At 40.3% G+C, this 19,762-nt stretch overlaps 1 protein-coding gene across 2 annotated transcripts in view; it reads left to right on the plus strand.

The window, feature by feature from the left end:
• Positions 1–19,762, plus strand: part of Pcyt1b (phosphate cytidylyltransferase 1, choline, beta isoform) — a 95,089-nt gene that overhangs the window by 2,950 nt on the left and 72,377 nt on the right. Inside the window, exon 1 of one of the 2 annotated variants that reach the window (NM_211138.1) lies at positions 17,300–17,664. The exons of the other annotated variant lie outside the window; for it this stretch is intronic. Within the exon in view, the coding sequence (NP_997593.1) occupies positions 17,548–17,664 (117 nt within the window). The 5' untranslated portion in view covers positions 17,300–17,547. Of the gene's footprint in view, positions 1–17,299; positions 17,665–19,762 lie in introns of those variants that run through there. 2 annotated transcript variants of the gene reach the window in all.

Consider the following 19,762-nt stretch of genomic DNA (forward strand, 5'->3'; position numbering starts at 1 on the left):
GGACCTTCAGAAGAGCAGTCGGCGCTCTTAACCACTGAGCCATCTCGCCAGCCCCTGCACTGATATTTTGACCAGTTCAAGAACCACTTCCAAAACCCTTACTTCATCCTTTGTATCCCACAAAACCCTAGAAGGGTGTTCCTATGGCTCTAGCACATAGCATTTCACAACACAGGGGTTAGATAACAGCCTGTCAATTGAGGGACACTTTCAAGATCCCACTTTCTCAGGTGACCTCTCATTTTTCCAAACAGAATCTATGAATCAAATAGAAAACTACCCCGTGTTTGCTTCTTTTTTGGTACCAGTCTTTGTAGCAGGATAAGGCCTTCCTATGTTATGAGAAAGAACTAACTTCTGGGCATTTGGGGAGCGAGAGGGAGGATGTGATATGAAAAGTAAATTGGCTGACTCCTTTAGAAGAAAGAACTAGATAGCAGAGAATAAAGAACTTCAAGATGTTTTGTTCAGAAAGCAGCACTTAGTTCTTAGCTATTTGTGTGTGTGTGTGTGTGTGTGTGTGTGTGTGTGTGTGTGTGCGTGTGTGCGTGACACACATTTTCTATGCTAGGGAATCAAACAGAGGGCATATATTTCTTGGCATATATTCATTATACTAGATTCCATAAGGACATATTCATGTAAATAATGTACTGTGAGCATGTCCCCCCATGCACCCCTACTCTCCTATGAAACTAACTCCTCCACCTCCACCTCTCAGTAAACTCAAAGAATATTATCTGTTGTTTCTTCTTTTTCCCTAAAGAAACTGTATAGCTCACAGTCCATACAATGAGACAAGGGAAATTAGTAGAAGCAATTTAATGTGTACCAAATATTTATGTTTTATCTGAAAGCCATTGAACTTTTTTGTTGTTGTTGTTATTTTCGAGACAGGGTTTCTCTGTATAGCCCAGGCTGTCCTGGAACTCACTCTGTAGACCAGGCTAGCCTCGAACTCAGAAATTCTCCTGCCTCTGCCTCCCAAGTGCTGGGATTAAAGATGTGCGCCACCACGCCTGGCTGCCATTGAACTTTTTAGAATCTGCCAGATTTAGAACTTTTAGATGAATGAAAAAATTTTAAAAGCCACCTAAGGAAAAATTCAGTTGTAGTGGTACACACCTAAATCCCAGCACTGTGAGTTCAAGGCTAGGCTGGTCTACATAAGGAATTCTAAGTCCAGCCAGGGATACATAGTGAGACCTTGTCTCAAAAAACAAATGAACGTGTATAAAAGTAAAGGAGTTAATAACTTTTTTCTCTTAGAGATTTTTTTAAATTTTATGTGAGTACACCATCACTGTCCTCAGACACATCAGAAGAGGGTGTCCATCCAATTACAAATGGTTGTGAGCCACCATGTGGTTGTTGGGAATTGAACTCGGGCCCTCTGGAAGAACAGTCAGTGTTCTTAACCACCGAGCCATCTCTCTAGCCTTAGGTATTAACTTTTTATTCTAACATATCATTAGGCCTTCTTTCCTCCCATCTTTCTGTAATCCCTGTACATTACAGAAGCAGTATGTATTTGCACACCCATCTGCTAACACAACACAGCCAGCCTTGTGTCCTTTGGACACTATGGTAGACTGTTCTAAAGGTCACACAGCCTTTTATCTCAATTAGCAGAAAGAGGATCACTGCCATAGAGTGCCTGGATGTTACTTCTTCTTCCTCTGACTATTGACAGGTGGAGCAGAAGTTGACTCTCTATAGAGTATAGTAACTTTTCACTATACCTCACCCACTGTGATTCCCCAAGGCAAGCCTTAGTGGGTTCAAATTCTGTAAAGACTCCCTGTTCACTGAAATGACCCAGTGATCAGGCAAAAAGACTTGGAGCAGGAGTTCTAGCCTTACGACCAAATAGGGGTTTTCAGTGTTTCCTAACATTGAGAACTATGGGGGGTTGGGGGGATAAGAGACTTATTATTTCTTTCATTTTGTTTTTCTATTCTGAAGGGCATAGAGCTAGCTCTAAAACATCAAAAGATAAAGAAAACAGCAAATTGGCATAAAATTAATTTTGTTTCATTTTAATAACAAGGCCTTATAAGTGTGAAACTACATTTTTTTTTTAGTTCAATCTTGCCTTGGGTATCAGAACAGCTTAAAGTTCTCTTTGAGCCAAGCATGATGTAGCATGCCTATTATCCCCATACTTGAGAGGTTAAGGCAGGAGTATTGCCATGAGTTGGAGGACAGACAGGAGTTTAAGACCAGACTGTGCAGCAACCGCAAGAGCTTGTCTCAAAACTACAGCAGAAATGATTTTCTTTGTTTTTCTACAAATGACAAATTCTCTCTCACATGTGTGCACACACACAAAAAGACAGACTCACGTGTTCTACATGCATAGACACATACAAGGAAGGAAGGAACTCCAAAAATTGCCAAGCATGGTCTGGGACAAAGAAAACTATATCAATTTCAAATCTGTTTTTTTTTAGTAACATTTATTTAAGTCATGAATAAAAAAGCATAAGAGGCTAGAAAAATACCTCAGTGGAATAAAAAAAAAATTGCTACGAAAGCAATGGGACCTAATCTCTAATCCCAGGAGCTTACTAACCAATTAGCCTGGCAAAATAGTGAACTTCAGGTTCAGTGAGGGAAAAAATAAGGTAGAGAGCAATAGAAGAAGATACCTAATATCTTTCTCTGGCCTCTGTATAACATACATACATACATACATACATACATACATACATACACACACACACAACACACATACAACACACGCACAAATAAATGAAAAGAAAAATATGGAAGAATTTAAATAATTTCTGTTGAAATAAAAAACAGTATGATTAGAGTTTTTTTTTTTTTCTCTTTTACTGGTTATTTTATTTATTTACATTTCAAATGTTATCTCCCTTCCCAGTTTCTTCTCCAAAGCCCCCCTATCCCCTCTACCCTATTAGAGTTTTTTTAAAAACCATATTTACTGGAAAAAAATCAATCTTAGTTTTTTTGGAGAAGGATTATAGAGATTGAACTTGGGGCCTTGAACCATTCTCTCTACCACTGAGCTATGTATCTCCAAACTCCAAATCAATCTCTAAGTGTCAAGTGTTTGTTCTACATATTCTTGAAAGTGGAGACTTTCATCTGGAATCATGGCTCCTAGTAATACTTACCATTTTCTTTTCTTTTTTTCTTTTTTCTTTTTGGTTTTTCGAGACAGGGTTTCTCTGTGTAGCCCTGGCTGTTCTGGAACTCACTCTGTAGACCAGGCTGGCCTCCAACTCAGAAATCAGCCTGCTTCTGCCTCCCGAGTGCATGGGCCACCAAAGCAATTTTTAAAATTATTATTTAGTTAGTTATTTTTGTTTTGTTTTCAAGACAGGGTTTCTCTATTTAACAGCCCTGGCTGTCATGGAACTCATGTCATTCTGTAGACCAGGCTAGCCTTGAACTCACAGAGATTCATCTGACTCTGCTTTCTGAGCCCTGGAATTAAAGGCATGTGTCATCACTGCCCAGCTGCAACTTTTGTTGAATAAACAAAATACCTCTAAATTGCTGTTTATCCTGTTTTTTTTTTCTTGCCCACAAAGACTCTGAAGTTTCTCCATCTAGAGCCATCTCTAGATCATTCATGAAAAAGAATTTGTTACAACCCAGCCTTTGAGAAATGGTTTAATGTCAAGTAGACCAACTTCAACTAGACTGTAACTACTAACTTGATTGACATTAACATTAGCACCAATAACAAAGACACTGGGATTGTTGTTTACAAGGCTCTCCTCAAATCCTGTGTGAGTCTACAACTTACCATAGGAGAATAATGACTGAAAGTTTATGGCTACTACAGAGGGAAGACTTATGCTTTTACAACTCCTGCTCACCTTTCCCAGAGGGTGGAAGCTAGACCAGCCTCCGAGAGATAGGAATAAAATAATAAGCCGGGCGTGGTGGTGCACGCCTTTGATCCCAGCACTCGGGAGGCAGGCAGATTTCTGAGTTCGAGGCCAGCCTGGTCTACAAAGTGAGGTCCAGGACAGCCAAGGCTATACAGAGAAACCCTGTCTCGAAAAAACAAAAAACAAAAAACAAAAAACAAAAACAAAAACAAAAAAAAAAAGAAAGGAATAAGATAATAAGATTTGTGCGCGCGCGCTTGGTCTAGAGTGGCAACTGAAGGTATTTTTTGGTTTGGTTTGGTTTGGTTTTGACAGTTTCTTCTTAGGTGGCTCAGGCTGGCCTCAAACTGTCAGTCCTCCAATCTCAACATCCCAAATTCTAGGGTGCATGCACCATCATACCAAGCTTGAAGGATTTTCTTAAAATTATCACACAAATCATTCATGATGTCCACCTACATTTTGTAGTGTTTTTTCCACTGTACAAAGTTGGAGAGAGTTGCAATCACTAGGCATTACAGTAGATGTCTTACCCTGTATAAGGACATATAATATTTCAGTTCATTGAAAATTAAAATGGTTATAATGGAGCCTCATTTGGAAAACCATAAGTATATACATTAATCATTTATTGATTAGGGCAGTGCTCAGTGTTCTGCCTTGTCTTATTTTCATTAGGCAAGCACACCTACATTGTCTACAGTTTCTGGTTTTCTTTAATTCTAACTGGAATGACAGCTTAAGATACTTCCAAAATATTCTGAGTACAGAATCACTAGATAAGACTTTCGAATTTTGTTCCCTGGCTTTTACTGTGGTCTTGGCCTTATCAAGCCATTCAATGGCAATTTTCAGGGTCATAAAACTATATCTTACCAATTTAGTTTAAAATAACTCTCTTGGGCTGGAGAGATAGCTCAGTGGTTAAGAGCACCAACTGCTCTTCCAAAGGTCCTGAGTTCAAATCCCAGCAACCACATGGTGGCTCACAACCATCCGTAATGAGATCTGACGCCCTCTTCTGGTGCATCTGAAGACAGCTACAGTGTACTTAGATATAATAATAAATAAATCTTTAAAAATACAGATTTATTAAAATCAAGAAAAAAAAAGACATGAGAAAACAAGGGGCTTGCATTTAAAAAAAATTGCGACATCTTTTTTTTTTTAGCTCAGTTAAAGCAAAAGTACCTAGTGATCTACAATAGCTTATCTACTAGCTGGAAACCTTCAGAGAGCTCTTGGGACTCCTGAAAGAAATAGCCAACATCATTGCTTAGTTTCACAGAATGCTTAAAAAAAAAACTAAAACTCAGTTTTTGGGAGGCTGAGGCAGGAAGATCTTCAGGTTGAGACTTGTCTGAGTTAATGCATACCTAGGACCTATATATACTTTGTGATAGGTACTTAGCAGATACAGAGACACATATTTAAAGACACGGTTCATGTTCAAAGCTACACTGTTAGTGAGTTAACTAAATACATATTTAACCTCTTTCTTTCTGAGCACATATTATTATAAATCTCAACTCCATGTTTCCTGGCTTTATAACAGATATGGAGGGTAAATAATACATAATAGTTTCTATTTAATAGCTATCTGATAGGCAGCCAGCATCTAAATGGAAATTATATAAAATAATAAAAAATTATATTTTTTTCAAAGACAATTTCTTGTTCTATACCCCAGGCTGGCCTTAAAAAAATAGCAAGCCTCTTGATTCAGCCTCTTGAGTGCTAGGATTATAAGTATGTACCACTGTACCTGGCTGAGATGGGTTATGTAAACAAAAGAAATACAACCCTTGTGGTGATGAATATGTTCATCCCAATTCTTTCAATTGGCAGAAAAAAAAAAAGTCTACAGAGCTATCAGAAGAAGGAACATCGTTTCTAGTAGTTAATGAAGAGAAGCCCTGCCTTCACAGTCTATTAATTAAAAATCAATGTGAGCTTGGAGTTTGGTATTTGAGACTCAAAGGCAAAATCAGAACACTACTCAATATCAGAAACTACTATATATCAAGCCTGGTGCTTGCAAAGGACAGAAGGGTACATTGGATCTCCTGGAACTGATGTTACAAGCAATTTTACATTGCCATGTGGGTGCTGGGAATCAAACAGGGTCCTCTGGAAGAGCAGACAGTGCTTATAACTGCTTCACCATTTCTCCTGCCCAATTATTTATCTTTTTTTAAAATATTTTTGTTCAAGAAAAGTATCAAATGTATATGCATTTAGATAAAGCTGTATATACCCATTTATAATGTTTGTGTTCCTCAACTTGCTTCAAGGTGATCAACTCATAGCCCATCCTGCTCATTCCAGATATTCGTAACCTCATGGGTGGGGTCATTGTCATGCATGTGCAGATCAGAAAAGGTCTTGCCCAATTTGACTGGTAACAGTACAATGAGTCACTTTTAGATTCAAATTGTTTATCACTTACATAGTCATCAAAAGAAACAATGGCCTGTGTCCCTAACTTCCGTAGCCCTGTACCCCATTGGAAAAAAAGATAATGCTGAAACAAAATGGACCAAATGACTTGACTCCCATCACAGAGAAACCCATTGAAGATTGAAAGTTTTGCAGCTCCAAACTGAGACAAAACAGAAGGCCTAGTACCCAAAAGAAGGGAGGAGGTGATTAGAAAGCATCTTGTGACAGCAGATGGTTTAAAGAGAGATAAGGAGCCCAGAGGGAGATAGCTAGAAAGATTACAAGGCCTTCTCCGGTACCTCGAGCCTCTGGGTAATCCAAGGTCTTCATGGCGTAGGACATTCTAGGGTGTCCAGTAGCATCCATAGCTTTACCCACTAGATACCTGTAGCACTATCCTCCAAGTTGACAAAAATGTCTATAGATATCACTAAAACTTTCTAGGGGCAAAACTTCACCCAACTGTAAACCACTGATCTAGAATGTAATCCACTTTTCATATCCAAACATTATACAGGGGCAAACACAATATATATTTCTAAAATAAAGTTTTGAAAACATAAAAATATAATGCCATTGCTATATCTAAAAAATTAACAATATCTTCATACCACCCCAAAATCAGTCCAATTCTAGTTGCCACATAAATGTTATCATTTTTCAGTGTTTTGAATCTGAAATACTAAGACTGTACTCTACACTGACTGCTATCTTATAGGCTGTATGTAGTCAATAGATTTCTTACAATTCTTTGGCCCTAAGAAGCAAAGCTTCTGCTGTGGAATTTTCTACAACCTGGACTTTGCTGATTGCGTCCCTGTGGGGTTAACATATTTGTTTATCTCCTCTGTGTTTCCTGTAAATTGCTATGAGATCAAGAGGTGTGGTCAGAGTCAGGTTCTATTTCCTCGGAAGACTACTTTATGGATGACTCAGAAGCACAGAGTAGCTGTGAATGCCTCTCTGTCGCGCATGCTCAGTGCCTAGATTTAATCATTCATTAGGGGTCAGGAAGCAGATAGGGGGAAGAGGCAGAGCAGATGCATTGCCTTCTTCAGTAGCCATTTTAAGAAGAGACTAATTGATGACTCAAGCTAACAGTTTGGAAGGAAAAGGTTTGTACCAGAAAACATAAGATTAATACTTGATCCTTTTTCTAGCTCCCAATTTTCAAAATAGTTAGCACCCTCCAATACAGACAAGTAAAGGTTTTGGTTGTTTTGTTTCATTCCAGACAGGGTCTGATATATCTATCCCAAGGTAGCTGCAAACACACAATGTAGTTGAGGATAACTTTGAACTCCTAATCCTTCTGTCTCCCTAAGTGATGGGCTCACAGGCCTGCAGATCCATAACTAGCAAATGTGGTGACAGACAACCCTAGCTATTCTGTGTTCTTCTTTTTTTTCTTGGTTAGTACTATGGACTTATGGACTTAAACTTATTTGGTTGGCTTCAATCTATTATAACCCTCATTCTTAGTGATGTTTGAACTCTCCATCTTGGTTGGCAGGGGACTCTTCAATTTGGATCCTAAGTTCTTTTAACAATTTCTATTACTAAAAAAAAGATTGATATATTCATGAGAATTGTTATTGGCACAGTTTCACCTGGTAGGTCTTGTATTTACTATATTCTCATAATTACTCTATTACAGTGTTGATGAACCCCTGTGAACTTGGACAAAATTCTAATTGATTGGCCTACTGAATTAGAATCTCTGATTTTCATGAGTCACCTTAATGTGTTGACATGATGAAAATTTCAAAAGACTCATTCTTTTTTATATATTTTTTGTTAGATATTTTCTTCATTTATATTTCCAATGCTTTCCCAAAAGTCCCCTATACACTACCCCCGCCCTGCTTCCCTACCCACACACTCCCACTTCTTGGCCCTGGCTTTCCCCTGTACTGGGGCATATAAAGTTTGGTAGACCAAGGGCCCTCTCTACCCAATGATGGCTGACTAGGCCATCGTCTGCTACATATACAGCTAGAGGCATGAGCTCTGGGGGTACTGGTTAGTTCATATTGTTGTTCCACCTATAGGTTGCAGACCGCTTCAGCTCTTGGGTACTTTCTCTAGCTCCTCCATTGGGGGCCCTGTGTTCCATCCAATAGCTGACTGTGAGCATTATTTTAAATAATATTCTAACCTCCATGTCATCATGACTCAAAGCTACAACCTTTCTGTATTTGCCAGGCACTGGCATAGCCTCACAGGAGACAGCTATATCAGGGTCCTTTCAGCAAAATCTTGCTGGCGTATGCAATATTGCAAAAGACTCATTCTTAAAGCGTGTGGAACAAATGGTAGATTTCCTTCCTTTTTGAGCTCCTATGGTTTAATGAGAGAGAACTTATTCAAGTTATTTTGCAGGAATAAAGAATCTCTTTTCGTTGATGCTATGCTTATCCCATGTTCACTAATTTGCTTAAGAAAAAAATTGTTTATAGTAAGGATGGGCTTCTGCAGAAGACCATTGGCTTGCATAGAGTTACTCTACTCAGGATTAGTAAGGCATTTTACATAGCCTCTCATAAGACTTCAACGGACTGGGTATTTAAAATAATTGCCTATTGAGAGTTTTTAGATAGCAAGCTTTTGGGAACACATACAATAATAGTTATTTTCTCATGGATTCTTAGGGGGAGAAATATTTAATAGTTGGCTTTAAGGCTCAGAGGATAGGCCAGGCAGTGGTGGTGCATGCCTTTAATCCCAGCACTTGGGAGGCAGAGTCAAGCAGATTTCTGAGTTCAAGGTCAGCCTGGTCTACAGAGTGAGTTATCTTTTGGAGATTTACATGCTACTCACAAAGAAGAGGCCCCAATGAATTCTTTTTTTAAAAAATATTTTTTATTACGTATTTTCCTCAATTACATTTCCAATGCTATCCCAAAAGTTCCCCATACCCTTCCCCCCACTCCCCTACACATCCATTCCCACTTTTTGGCCCTGGCGTTCCCCTGTACTGGGGCATATAAAGTTTGCGTGTCTAATGGGCCTCTCTTTCCAGTGATGGCCGACTAGGCCATCTTTTGATACATATGCAGCTAGAGTCAAGAGCTCTGGGGTACTGGTTAGTTCATAATGTTGTTCCACCTATAGGGTTACAGATCTCTTTAGCTCCTTGGATACTTTCTCTAGCTCCTCCATTGGGGGCCCTGTGATCCATCCAATAGCTGACTGTGAGCATCCACTTATGTGTTTGCTAGGCCCCGGCCTAGTCTCACAAGCAATGAATTAATTTTAGATCACACTGCAGAGCAACTCACGTTGTGATGATGGCAATACAACCAATCTAAAAGATTGGTGGGGGGCTAGCAAGATAGCTCTTCCAAAGCTGCTGAGTTCAAATCCCAGCAACCACATGGTGGCTTACAACCATCCATAATGAGATCGGACGCCCTCTTCTGGTGCATCTGAAGATAGCTACAGTGTACTTATGTATAATAATAAATAAATCTTTGGGCCTAAATGAGTGCAGTTTACCAAAGGGAACGGGCTTACCAGAACGAGCAGAAGTCATAAAAATTCAATTCCCAACAACCAAATGAAATGATTTTTTAAACCAAATCGTTTTTCAAGACAGGGTTTCTCTGTGCAGCCCTGGCTATCCTGGAACTCACTCTATAGGCTAGGCTGGCCTCGAACTCAGAAATCTGCCTGACTCTGCCTCCCAAGTGCTGGGATTAAAGGCGTGCACCACCACTGCCTGGCCAATAAATAAATCTTTTAAACAATTAAAAAAAAAAGATTGGTGGGAGATGTGAAGGCCATTTTCCTTTTCTGGCTGTGGATAAAGCTCAGAGGCTAGTCCATACTGAGCAAGTGCTGAACCATGGAGTCTGCACTGCATCCCCAGCCAGGGTATCCTTTCCAGTGTATGTTTCCTGATGATGCTCAATGCTGACATCTTCTAACTGAATAAACTAGGAGATATATGGGGCTTAATAAAAGCTTTATCTGGCTAATTTGTACTATTAAATTCAAATTAAATGAAATGCTCTCAAAGAGAGCTATCCAAGGAGAGTAAACTGATCAGAACATTGCATACGCTGAGATACTGAAGCAGTGTGCAGTGAACCAAGGCTTTGAAGTGCCACAGCCCTGGATTTGAAATCCAGTTTTGCACAAGTTCCGAAATCCTGGGAGAATCATTTAGAGTCTCCAAGTACTGCTTGTTATCGGCCAACTGGGCATCGTGCCTGTACCTGACAGCAGGGTCTCATAATTACTAAGTATTGAAACTACAAGCAATCTATTCTTCTGAATATCTCAACATGAAATATCAGGCCAGGCTCCTCTTAAGGAATATGTGGCAGGAAGACTAACAGAGCAAAGGTGTCTGTCCTACTCCTCAGAAGCTGGGACTATATTACCCTACATGGTAAAAGGGACCCTACAGATGTGATTTACCGTCTTAAGGTGGAAAGAGTGTCTCTGGATTATTCAGATGACCCAGGGACATCACCAGAGTCTGAGTGAACAAAGGACGCCAGAGATTTAGAAGAGGAGATTATTTATTTTTTATTAGATTTTTAAATTTACATTTCAAATGTTATCCCCTTTCCTGATTTCCCCTCCAAAACCCCTCTATCGTATCCCCCCTCCTCCTGCTCACAAACTCACCCACTCCCCCTTCCCTGTCCTGGCATTCCCCTACAGTGGGGCACTGAGCCTTCTCAGGACCAAGGGCAAAGAGGAGATTATTGATGCAGAGGCTTGAGTGATATGATTGCTGTTTCACCCATGGAAGAAAGCAGGCCACGGAAGATGGGCAACATCTACAAGTCCAGAACCAGAAGGAAGCAGATTGTCCCTTTGAGCTTCTAGAAGTACAGTCATGTGGCCATATTGATTTTTATTCAAGGGAGACTCACTTTAGGTTTCTAACTTTGGTCCAGAACTTTAAGATAATAGATTTGTATAGTTGTCAACCCATTAATTTTGTGACAAATTGTTATGGCATTCATAGGAAACTAACAAAAAAATTCAACCAACTCTCTGTGTGGGCATTAAAAGATTTTGAGTGTAGATTTTATGAGAAAGTCACACTGGAAACAAGATCATTTAAAAATTCTGTTAGTATAAAATTCAAGGATCATAATAACAATCTACTTGGGAACGAATGCATCTATACTGGCATCTGGTCTTGATTGCTTGATTGCTTGTCCGATTCATCTGTGTCACACTTGGATGGCCCCTGGGAAAACCCTCAGGACCCTGCAGTATATGCTGCAGGATTGGGAAACTAAGTTTTGTTGAAACAGCAAAAAGGACCAAAACCATGAGTATGGTGGGGCACGCCTGTAACCCCAAACTTCAGGAAGTAGAGTCATGATATCTGCAGGCTAGTGAGTTCATACCTGAACTACACAGTGAGACCTGTCTTTTTATTTTTAAAGAAAGAACTAATTATGGCAGATACTAACCAAGGAAAACAGGTGTTTAAGTGGATATAAGAAACTAGATGTAATCAAACATTTTGGAAGATAATTTGGTAATGGTATAAAAATATATATGTCAAAAGCCTTGAAAAAAAAGCCAGTACTCCACCGTAACAATTGTACTTATAAGAAAACTCATTGAATGGAAAAAAACCAGATCACTACGCATATCATATGTGTACTTCAATCCTTTCATGGTTCTGTGATTGCATACAGAATAGCATGTGATGGATACGGACAGGATACAGCAGTAACCCCATTTAAGGTGAAGAATGAAGACGGGCAGGTGTTTGACGTGAACCTAGTTAAATGAATACCTCAAAGATCCTTCCCTTTTGGTACATTTGATTTTTATTAAAATCACTGAAACTGTGACTGTGACTATGACCAGCAGTTGCAATAAGTTGCTGTCTGGCTTTTTATGTTTAGGGAAACTACCATCCAATGTTGTAGGTTAAGCAAACAAAAATTTCATAGACACATGAAATTAAGCTTGTTAAAGAGTGGAAAACTACCTAGAGTTTTACTTATTGGCTGACATTCACTCAATTCATTTAATATGCAACAGTTTTACTTTTAAAGAGTGTTCAAATCCAAGTGAGGAATTTTTATCCATTTTTGTCTATAGTATTTTGTGTTTCAGTCACATGTTAGACTCAAATCCCATGAGGGAGGGACCAAAATTTACACAGCATCCTGAGTGTGATGTCTGCGGCACTTGGAGTTTTGATTAAACTGCACTACATGTGTGATTATTACTTGTAAACAGATGATTAGATATTAATTAGACAATAAGTGATTGTAAAGCACTTAGAATATAAAAGTGTTTATAAATAACACCAAGTGATAGCAACAATAATTCTTTACTGACTACGCAGCTGCTAATGTCAGTAAGAATGATTTTTTTTTTTTTACAGCTAATGGTAACTCTAATTTCTGCCCCAAATCCCTGTTATATCTGGTTTATATAGTAAAACAAAACCCATCATATTTCTACTGAGTTTAATCATCAGTATTTAGATATGTTTGTTGTATTTTGAGAAAGAATGTGTTTCTTTTCAAGACTCTCTCAAACACAGGTACAGCCATTAATGCTCTGCTGTCTGTTCCCTTTGCTACTAAGAACTTAGAGTGTCAAATATTTGGGTTTTCTTAGATACATTTTCCAAATTACACTTATTTATGTGGTGTGTGTCTGTCTGTCTGTCTGTCACTGCCTTGCCCATAGCATAAGTGTGGATGTCAAAGGATAACTTGTGAGTTGCTTCTTTCCTTACACCATGAACCCATGGATCAACCTCAGGTTCTTAGGCTCAGCAGTGCCTTTGCCTACTGAGCCTGCTGGCCAGCCTGCTTATTTTACATATAAGATACTAGGCCAGAGTTTGTCAGCCACATTTTCATTATACTGTAGGTTTGATGTGTTGGGTTTATGCAGTTGCACTTTAGTGCCACAAAACAGGGCTCAGAATCAATACATTTTGGTTAAACAAGTGAGTGAAGGCTTAACTCTTGGTTACTACAGAAGATTTTTTAAAAAGTAGAAAATACATTTAAGAATGAAACAAATCACTTTAATTCTATCTTCTGGATCTTTTGATTTTTCTTTTCAAAAAATAAGTTTGAAGCTCTGTTTTGTTTTCCAGTTTTTCCCCCAGATACCTTTATGAATCCTGGCCTTGTATCAACCTCATTCTTAAGCAAAATGTTTGAGTTTTGTGTCAGAAGTAAATGTGAGAACCTGTGATGTCCAGATCCATAGTTATACAGATTTGAAATGAACTGTACAGGTCAAAGAGCGCCTCATGTTTCATGACGTCAGTAGAAAAGGAGTAAAGGATACAATGAAGGAAGAGCCTGAACCACCTGATCATTGTTTTTAAACAAAGTAAATCTAGTTATATTGAACAGCAAAGCAGTATAGCTTAGTGGAAAGAAGTGTTCAATTCTGATTTAAAAAAAATTGGACTCTTATCATTTACTATGCAACATTGGTTAAGTCACCTAAGCACCTAACTGTTTATTCATTTGAAATTTCACAATATTCGATTTTGTGCTACACTGATACCATCTAACGGGGAAAAGTACTACAAAAAGGGTACCACGCTTCCCATCGGGAATTCTCTTTATTAGCAAGACTTTTCTGAAATAGATGAAAAGGATTTGTGCATGGGTTTCGTGACTTAACATGGCTGCTTCTCTTCAGACTGTCAAGATTTAGACCTTAACTTTGAGCCACAGAGGGAAAACTGGGGATGTGACTCAGATGAAATTCAACAGGAGAGAAATAGGTTATAATATCTAGATGTGCCTCAGGGGGACAGTTTCTGAACAACCACCCCAGTGCATTTCCTCTGCCTGTGATAATTACACATAGCCTTGTTCCTTGCTTCAGCTTTCGGATTTCTTTGCACCGAGCTCCACATGCCTTTCTAGTTGTACATGTGCTAACTAGCCCAGCCTCACATGCCTTTTAGAAGAAAGTAATGGTTTTTTCCCCTATGACAAGGGTACCATAGTGGCTCATGGTGGCACACACCTGCCATCTCAGCTGAAGAGAAAAGGGATGGAAAAAGCCAAGACTAGGATGGAATAGGATTAGTAGCCAAGGCCCTGGTTAGCTGACTCTCAGGGCAACTAGAAGCCAAAGCTGGAGAGAACACAGGATGAGTTGTGTTCTCAATGTCTGACATGGGGGACTCAAAGAAGATCCACATTTTATGGAGAAGCAGCCTTTGCTTTGCTGGGACAGTGAAGTACAGGGGAGGGAAAGGTATCTGCCCATTTTGAAACAGAAATGCAGAAAGCTGGGGGTGCAAGGCTGTGGTCCAGGCTCTGGGGGGAGGGGGCTTCAGGAACTCAATTAGCAAGCAAACCTCTTACCTTATGGTGAGCGTCTTATTCCAGAGAGGGAATTAGAGGACCATTTAAGAACCATACCATCAGCTCACTGACCCAGTATGCCCTGGGAGTTAGGTGCTTTCCAGTGTAAATATGTGACTCTAGCTCATGGTCCACACACAAACTTTATCGCGTGTGACAATACCTACTAAACCAGGAGTGGCTCTTAAAATCCCAGATTCCTAGGCTCCATTCTCATTTAGTAGGTCAGGGAGGAGTGAGAATGTCTGAAGAGTTGCCAGGATTGTTGGGCCGATCCTTGGGGCACAACTCTCTGAGAACCACTTCTTGGTGGGGGTGTGAGGGGATGGGGTGTGGGGGGATGTGGGAGGGACAGAGGGTGGATCCAGATGAAAAATATCAAGACTGACAATGGCACTCTCACAGTCCACTGCAGGTGAAAAGGGCCCTTTAAATAACAATGAAAATGTAAAAGCCCAAGTGAAGCTCTAGGACTTCAGAAGGACCATTCTAACCAGATAGTAAAAGTTCATTGCCATGTAGATTTGGGGACTGACCAAACTTATTTTTTGGAGTGGCTATTTTAATCTAGTTGTATGATGTCTTTGTGTATTCATTACAATAAAATGATTTTTAAAAAATTTTTTTAAAATGTAGTGCAGGGCTTGTTTCTTCCATGCTGATCATCTCAGTAGAGCAAAACCTGTGGCCTGAGTGTTTTGTGTTTCTAGAAGGGCAGGCAGAATAGGAAGGAGAGGACCCTTCTCAAGATGACAGGGTAGTAGCTGGGAGATTTGCATCACTGGAGTTCTTTTTTATTCAAAGAGCTTTTTAATTATGTGTATATTCATGTGTCCGTGGGGGTGGGTGTGTGTAGGTATATGTGTGTGATTATAGGTGCTTTTGGAGGCCAGAGACTTTGGAGCTCCCTGGAGCTGCACTTATAGGTGGTTGTGAGGTATCTAACATGAGCGGTGTGTGCTCTTAACCACTGAGCCATTTCTCTAGTCCCTAGAGTTCTCTTAAGCATAGGTGATAGTGTCAAGTGAGCTACGTCATCCTGACTTAAATCGACAACTTTGGTGGGGTTTTGTTTGTCTGTTTGTTTTAGTGTTTGTTGTTGTTTGTTTGTTTGTTGTTTTTTCAAGACAGGGTTTCTCTGTGTAGCCCTGGCTGTCCTGGAACTCACTCTGTAGACCAGGCTGGCCTTGAACTCAGAAATCCGCCTGCCTCTGCCTCCCGAGTGCTGGGATCAAAGGCGTGTGCCACCACGCCCGGCTAAGACTGGTATTTTTATTCCATCCTGTGAACCACTGTTTCTCAAGTTATGGTCCCCATACCTGCAGCATTAGAATTACCAAGAAGCTCACTAAAAATGCAAATGCAAGCCCCACCTCAAACCTGCAAAATTTGATTTTTGGATCTGTCATGGGACCTATAGTTTTCACTCCTAAGACATTGCTGGCTGGTGATTCTGTTGTTGTCCACTGCTGGTCTGTGGCCACACTTGGATAGAAACCGTAGTTAGAAACACAAAATGAAAGCTTTGGAAGCATAAGGATTTATTCGGCTTGAATGGATTCTTCCTTAGTTCCTTTTGTGCTACACTTGCTGTATCCCTCCCTGCTCCTCCTCCCTCTTCTTCAAATGCCAGCTCCATTGCTTATGAACTTTGAGACCCTACGCAATTACTCTAAGTTGCAATTTCCTTACTTAGAACGTGGGGATAATAATAGGATCTGCTTTGGGTTCTTATGAAGATTAAGGAAGATCTAAGTAAAGTACTTGGCACTGCACCTGTGCTTAACAAATACTAGTGATTTTATTTCTTACTAATATTAGACATGGCATTTCACTAGAACAAACACTTTTGCAAGTTCTTTCCTTGGAATGTGTGTCTTCAGACTCCTCTTACACTGATGTTTTAGGATAATGTAAACACTAAGGCACATCACTGTGGTTTTTTTTCCCTCAGATTTCCATGAGCACTTGGATAGGAGTCTAGGCCCTATACTATAGGATATAGGGATGTTAGATAAGTGTACTGTGGAACAGATGACAGTAAGACTAATGGGGAAAGGCTGGCTGAGGAAGAGAGGGCAGTTAGACCTGGGAGGCAGGCTGTCAAAGACAACCTACCTCCTTTAAACTTCCTCCTGGAGCAGCCCCAGGGATAGACAGAGTTACAACAGGCCTTAGGCATCTGTCAGTGTTCCTGTCTTATGCAGTCCAGAAGATGAACACTCGGATGCCCACAGTGAGTTGCCGGACAAGCCCTCAGAAGCCAGTGGGCAATTGACCTAGTGGTTTGGGGCTTTAAAGTGGCTCTGCCTTCAGAACGATTCCTATTTAGCAAATGTTCTGACTACAACTGCATTAAATGCTCATGCCAGGGAATGGTCCTTTATGCTCTTTTGCGACGCGTCTGGGGCACCTCAGGAAACAGCTTTATCTTATCTAAGAAGTGCAGGGAGTCCTTACCAGGCACTGACAGAGACCTTCACAAGTGAATTAAATGCAAAAAACAAAAGCAGCAAGTTCAGGCCCGGTGGGTAAGGCAGGCCAGCCAATGGGCCCCGGCCGCTCCCAGGTGGAGTGGTACTATGATGACAGTAACCAACCAGCGTGCTCCATGCAAATGAGGATACTGTATCCGCACCAGACGCTCCCGTGCTGTCTGGTTGTTATAGTGATAAACTGAGGCCCTGCCTCTGGGCTTCTCCGAGAAAGAAAAGGGTGGTGTGTGCGTTGGGGGTGGGGGTGGGGGTAACCTCTTTACTTCCCCCCAGGGAAGACAAAAAAGAAGGGAAGAAGAAGGGGGATGGGTAGGGAAGAGAAAAATACGTGACAAAGAAAACATTCTTTGCCTGGGAGGAGACTCCCAGAGGGTGTAGAGCTGGAGGGAGCATTCACTGGCCATGCCAGTACTTACCACTGATGCTGAGTCAGAAACAGGTATCCCAAAATCCCTTTCCAATGAGCCTCCCTCAGAAACCATGGAGGAAATAGAGCACACATGCCCACAGCCTCGACTGGTAAGTAAAGACAAAGGATGGAAATGTATGCGTGGCTATGGCACAAAAGAGTTCCTTCTGTGCCCGCAGCCAGCGAGGAAAAAAAAAATGCTTACAGGATTTTCATGTAAATGAGAATGGAGCTGCAGCCTAATCCTTCTCAGCTGTTTATACTTAGCTCCTATACCGGACACTGTTCTCAGCTTACAAAGCATTATTGTATTGGCTGGGTAGGAAACGGGCTGCTGGGGATATGTTGTGCTTTTTTGTGCTTTGGGAGAAGAAAGAATGACCTCCCCCCCCCCTCCCTTTTAGGTGCATTGTCACAGTTTTAAAATGGTTTTCTTCTTCACAAACCTTGGACTGCTTCCCCGGTGAAGTTCTAAATTCTAGCTCAGGAACGATTTCTTTCTTTCTTTCGTTCTTTCTTTCTCTCTCTTTCTTTCATACCTAATGGCAAACGAAAACTATATGAAAACAAAACACCCTCATTCCTCTGATATATACCTTGAGGTTGCATGTAGAAAGAACGTGCGTTGAAAAGGAAGCGTGAACCTTTTTAGGACGATACTGAAGATTTCTAGTCAGGCAATGGCAACCTGGAGATGCTACGTTTATTTAGAATGGGGATGCATGCCTTTAAGAATGAAAGTACAGAAACAGGGCTAGAGCTTTCTTCTCTCTCAGTAACTGTGTCTCTATTGAGCAGCTTCTTTCACACTTGTTCTATTCTTTAGGTAAATGGGGAAGTTTCTTCTCAACCACTTCAGCAAACCTGGCCTCAAGGAATTAAAAAAAAAATAAAAAAGTCAAATAAATTGTAGGTTTCTTGAAGCTTGAAATCCTATACAACCTGGGGATACTGCTCTTTGAACCCCCAAATCCAAGACACAGACTAGAGTTATCCTTTCTTCAAGGATTTCTTCCAAGTTAAAACGTAAAGTGTTTTGATTGGCTGTGCAGTTTGACAGTAGGGAGACTTTTTTTTTTTTTAAAGAGGTTTGTTGTTGTTTTTGTTTTGGGGTTTTTTTTGGTGTAGAATTTTATATGAGCCCCCACATAATCTGGACTTACAGATTTCAATGCTAATCCACTATTGAACTGTTATTTCTTAATAAGGGTTTGAAGGCAGGCTTGGATCAACTTTCTGAAATCAGATAACCAGCGGGGAGTTATATTAGAGCAGTTTCTATGTTTTGAGGCATGTTTTTAGGGTATTTCAATATTAACTACTTCTTAGCCCATTAGCCAGTGACTGTGTGACATAAGTCATGTGGCCTCTGTGCACTTCTGTCATATAAATTTTTCTGATAAGTTGGTTATTTAAAAATTCCTCTGGGCCACTAAACAACTCATGGTTTAATAGTGGAAAAAACTGACCGCTAAAAGTGAATCACAAAATCTCCCAGAATATACATTTTAAATAAGTGCAATATACAAACTTGAAAACATACCCCTTTGGATAAAGAGTTTAGGCAGCAGAGAGAAAGGCAGTATCCAGCCCCAGTTTAATATATTTTCTTTCCCTCTCACCATTTAGCTGTTCCACTCCTTGCCTAGTTGGCCTGAGAGGGGTGTGCACAGGTAATCCCGGAAGGGACTAAGTTCAGTTCATTCTTTTGCTTTGAGCTTCTCTCAGGTAGTAACTGACCAGAGCCAAACCCAGCAGTGCCTCACCTTCTCCTTCCACACATGTGCAGAAATAAGGGATTGACAGAATTCCTTCAGAGAAACTAACTCCCTAAAGATCGCTTTGAAGGGCCACAGGTAGGCACTAAACTCAGAGGGGTATACCTGAAAAGTATGATCTCGTGCCTGTAGAATTTGTTCTTCAAGTGAGATGCAGTCTCTTCCTATCTTTTTGCGGGGCTGGGGCTACACAAGCACCACAGAGGTAAGAGAGGTGTGTTCCAAAATGGAATTGTTGAAATAATTGCTTTGATATACTTTGATAAAAGGTTTCTGTGGGCTGCTGAAATTGGCTATTTAAGTACCTGCTTAAACTAGATTTTGTGAAGCATCTTTTTTGTTAGGAGCAAACTTTCACTATGGAGTTGGTTATGCCCTACATTTTGATTGATTTCTCATAGCTAACTGGTCTTTGCCTGGGGTTTTGCTT

The sequence above is a fragment of the Mus musculus genome, chromosome X, assembly GCF_000001635.26.
Source record: "Mus musculus strain C57BL/6J chromosome X, GRCm38.p6 C57BL/6J".
NCBI lineage: Eukaryota > Metazoa > Chordata > Mammalia > Rodentia > Muridae > Mus > Mus musculus.